Source organism: Coloeus monedula, assembly GCF_965178545.1.
Source record: "Coloeus monedula genome assembly, chromosome: 3".
Classification (NCBI taxonomy): Eukaryota; Metazoa; Chordata; class Aves; order Passeriformes; family Corvidae; genus Coloeus; species Coloeus monedula.
Genome location: NC_138783.1, coordinates 43,392,406 through 43,396,130, shown reverse-complemented (window position 1 = coordinate 43,396,130; position 3,725 = coordinate 43,392,406). Strand labels below are relative to the sequence as shown.

Here is a 3,725-nt window from a genome sequence, read left to right as displayed (position 1 = left end):
TCACATTTGGCAGCCCAGGTTACCAGCTGTTTGGTTATAAATGGGAAAACGGTACTTCCCAAGCCCTGCAGTAATAGCTCTCCAGTAGTTCTCCTCTTGGGCTTGCATTTTCTCCTGTACTTCTGAAGTGTGCACAGGAGCCACTTCTCATGGCCAAATCCCTGAAGGTGCCTTCACCTCCTGCCTCATCCCACTCCCCTGCACACTGAGGGCTCACTGTGCCCTAGGATCCTCCTCTGGGGATGCGAAAAGGCAGGAATCTTATGATTTGAGCAGAGTCTGAGGGGGAAGGTGGGTCCTGACAGGCTGTGGACCTGCATCACTGCTGCCAGAGGTGAAATGGCCAAGGATGATGGTGTTGGGCCAGCAAAGGAGAAATGAATGGGGGAGTCCTGCTTCTTCTTTTGTTACCTTAACCATGTCCCAGCCATTTCTGTCTGACTCCTTCTTCTCCTTTCCATTCATGTGCTGCCAAGGGCAGGTCTGAGTGTCCTCGGCTACCACTCTGTGACCCTGCCTGAACAAACACACCTGGTTTGCCAGATGTGATTGCACAGTCCTTGTCGGAGAAAACATATCTCCTCTGGATTTTGACATCCCTTTGGAGAAATAAAATAAAAGTTCTGGTTGAAAAAAGAAAACAGGATGTGCTTCCATCACATGCTGTGCTCTTTTGGTGCCTTTCACAAAAAGGATCATCCAACTTGCCATCGTCTTAATTTGCACATATTGCCACCTGTACAGACCACTGACAAGCGTAAGAGGAATGCAGAGTCAAGAGTGGGAAAAGCAACATCACCTTTTAGTGGGACAGGAGCAGAGGGAGTAGAACAGGGATTGGAAGAGAAACCTACAAGAGGAAAATTTTGTCTTCTTTTAGTTCAACATCTGGCAACTCATCTTGCTATAAAATCCTGAGGATCAAGATACTTCTCTAAAATATATTCTCTCTTTTTTGCCTATTGAACAGAGGGAAAGCTTCTGCTAGATGCTGCAAGACAGACCAAGGGTCATCCGAAGCATTGGTTAACTCTATGTTAAGAGACTCTCAACTCCGGGTTTTCAAATTCACCTCTCCCTGCATTGTGACTTCCTCAAAGACTGTGCCCTCAGGTACAGTACTACCTTTCTGGAAACCCTGCCTTTCGACTTTTCCCCAGTGGCATTTAGCCCTGAGAATCTCTGTGGGTATCTCAGCATATGTGACTTTGGTTAAGCTTGCTGCAAAGGCAAAGCATACAGTTTTTTATTGAGATAAAAATGGCTATTGAAAAGAAGGACATTAAAACCATAAATTACCTAATTTTTTGAGCTTCCCAGTAATCCTATTCAACAGAAGGTATTGGGAGACACGGGGCTTGAGTTTGCTTATTCTTTGTTCCAGACCAGGTCCCTTGTGTTTCTTCATCTAGTTTGACCTGCCTTGCCAAATAGCAATAGGTAAAATGGTTATGGAAGTTACTCTCGGAAGGCAAACATTCCAATGGCCAAATATCTGCATAGCCAGAAGCAGAAATTGATATTAAGCTTCTACCACAAGCACAGCAAGGAGCACGTAGGTGTTCCCCTAGCCCTTCAGTGATGGTGGATACACCTATGGCCACAGTATCTGCTGCATGGGCACGGTGAGCAGGTCAGCAGGTGCTGTGTCACTGCCTGGGTGGAAACTATTGTTCCAATGGTGTTTGTCAACAGACTGGTAGGGAAAGGCAAGCAGCCTTGGAAGGCTATAAATGCCCCAGTCCATACACCAGCTCTCCTTCAGCAGATGCAGAGCATGAGAGATGAAGTTCCTCATGCCAGCTACACTCATCCTGCTCCTCCTCTGCTCGCCAGGCACAGGGGTGCGTGAACACACCTCTGTCCTCACTGTGCCCAATGGAGGCCACTGGGGCAAGTGGGGCAGCCGGCAGTTTTGCCATCATGGCTATGCCAATGGATTTGCGCTGAAGGTAAAATTCTCTCCATTCCCTACCATCTCCTGTCCCCAAGGACTTTCTGCTGGTTTTCCCTCTTCTTGAGTATGATACTCTGTACAAAAAATATGAGTCTTCTGGCAAACGTTGCCACTGTAGGTAAACCAGAGAAGTCTTCATGTGGCTGATGTTGCTGGGAGAAGTCATGTGAGTGCAAAAATCTGGATTCAGGGAGAGAGGAATCCACCACCACTGTCCCTCCTGAGACTCTGAGTGTCTGCCTTCCCTGCTGGGTCAGAAATAGTTAGAAAACACAAAGAATATGTTACAAGGGTTAGGTAGTTTCCCAGTGATAGCTGTTTCTTCCCATATGTTTCCCGAGACATTTTCTCTTTCCCATTACAGAAAGAAGTTGGCAGTGCTTATGACAGCCATGTAAAGGACTTTTCCTGGGTCTTTTGCCCCTTGCCTTTACCTCTGTCCCTGTGTGACTTCCATTGCAGGTGGAGCCCGACCAGTTTGGAAGAGATGACACTGCTCTGAATGGCATACGCCTGCATTGTCAGGATGACTCAATAACCATTGAGTCCTTGGTGGGGGAGTAAGTAACACTGTGGCTTCTCTCCTGTTTGAGATGCAGCAGCTCACAAAATACCCATGGTGTCACCATTTGCAGGGGTCTCTTCTCTCTGACTTTCTTTATATACATAGTGCTGTAGTATAGTGAATTAAAATAAGTGGTTAGGGGTTGTGTTCATTAATTTTGAGGGTTATTAAACATGATTACCTCACTTTACCACTTTTTGTTTGCCCTTGAGTTTTGTGCAGAGCACTGTGAACACCTGAAGTATGGTCCCAGGGTTAAAGTCTTTCTTTGGAAATCTGCAACACATGGGGCTAATTTGGGAAAAGGGGTTTCTAACCATACATTTAGAAACTGCCTGATTGAAGCCCTGCCCCAGCTGCAGGGAACAGAACTGCACCTCTGGAAGGCAGAGTGGCTGCTCTCCCTCCTGCCTGGTGTGTACCTGTCACACACATCAGGGATGCATCATAAAATCTGAGATCAGGCTGCCCTTGGAGTTTCCACCAGAACCATAACTATCCAATCTCAGACTTCCTGGTGTTTTTCTGATGAGATATCAATAAAGAGAAAAGTACATCTTTGGAAGGCAAGGGAAAAAAAAAAGGAGAAAGTAAGGGGTCCCAGACTGCAGCAGGACGCTGTGTCATGGAAGCAACATGACAAGGCAAAGGAGCACTTCCCAGCAGCTCACAGAGCCCAGACATTCTTCCCTCTGCTTCTTGTCAGGTGGGGTTCCTGGACCAGCTTCCAAGTCTGCCCTGGAGGCTACCTGATCTCCTTTTCACTGAGAACAGAGAAGTCTCAGGGAGGAGGTGATGACACAGCAGCCAACAACATTCAGTTCCGGTGCTCAGATGAATCTGTGCTGGTGGGTGATGGACTGTCGTGGGGCAGCTTTGGCCCGTGGACCAACAGCTGCAAGATATGCGGTCTCCAAACCAAGGTAGAGCCCCCACAGGGGCTTCAGGATGACACAGCACTCAACAATGTGAAGTTCTTCTGCTGCAAATGAGCACTTGCTCCGCCTTCATCCCTGCCTACACCTCCCATATCCCGCAGCAAATGAAATATCAGTAAAGCTTTGCTCTAGCTTTATACTGGGACATGCCTGTGATGTTTTGACTGCTTGAATCTTGCTGTTCTGGCCTTAGATGATGATGTATTTTACAGCTACTGCTACATTAGCATAGCTGAATCATTGCATCAGGTACTGCTGGTATGTT

General features: G+C 47.1%; 1 protein-coding gene across 1 annotated transcript; it reads left to right on the top strand.

Moving 5' to 3' along the window:
• Positions 1-1,784: 1,784 nt before the first annotated feature.
• LOC309570794 (vitelline membrane outer layer protein 1-like) lies at positions 1,785-3,514 on the top strand (the record flags this gene model as incomplete). Its single annotated transcript, XM_082277808.1, has 3 exons — positions 1,785-1,952; positions 2,420-2,517; positions 3,229-3,514. The coding sequence occupies 3 exons, from the start codon at positions 1,785-1,787 to the stop codon at positions 3,512-3,514; spliced, it is 552 nt and encodes a 183-aa protein (XP_082133934.1).
• Between the last annotated feature and the right edge of the window lie 211 nt (positions 3,515-3,725).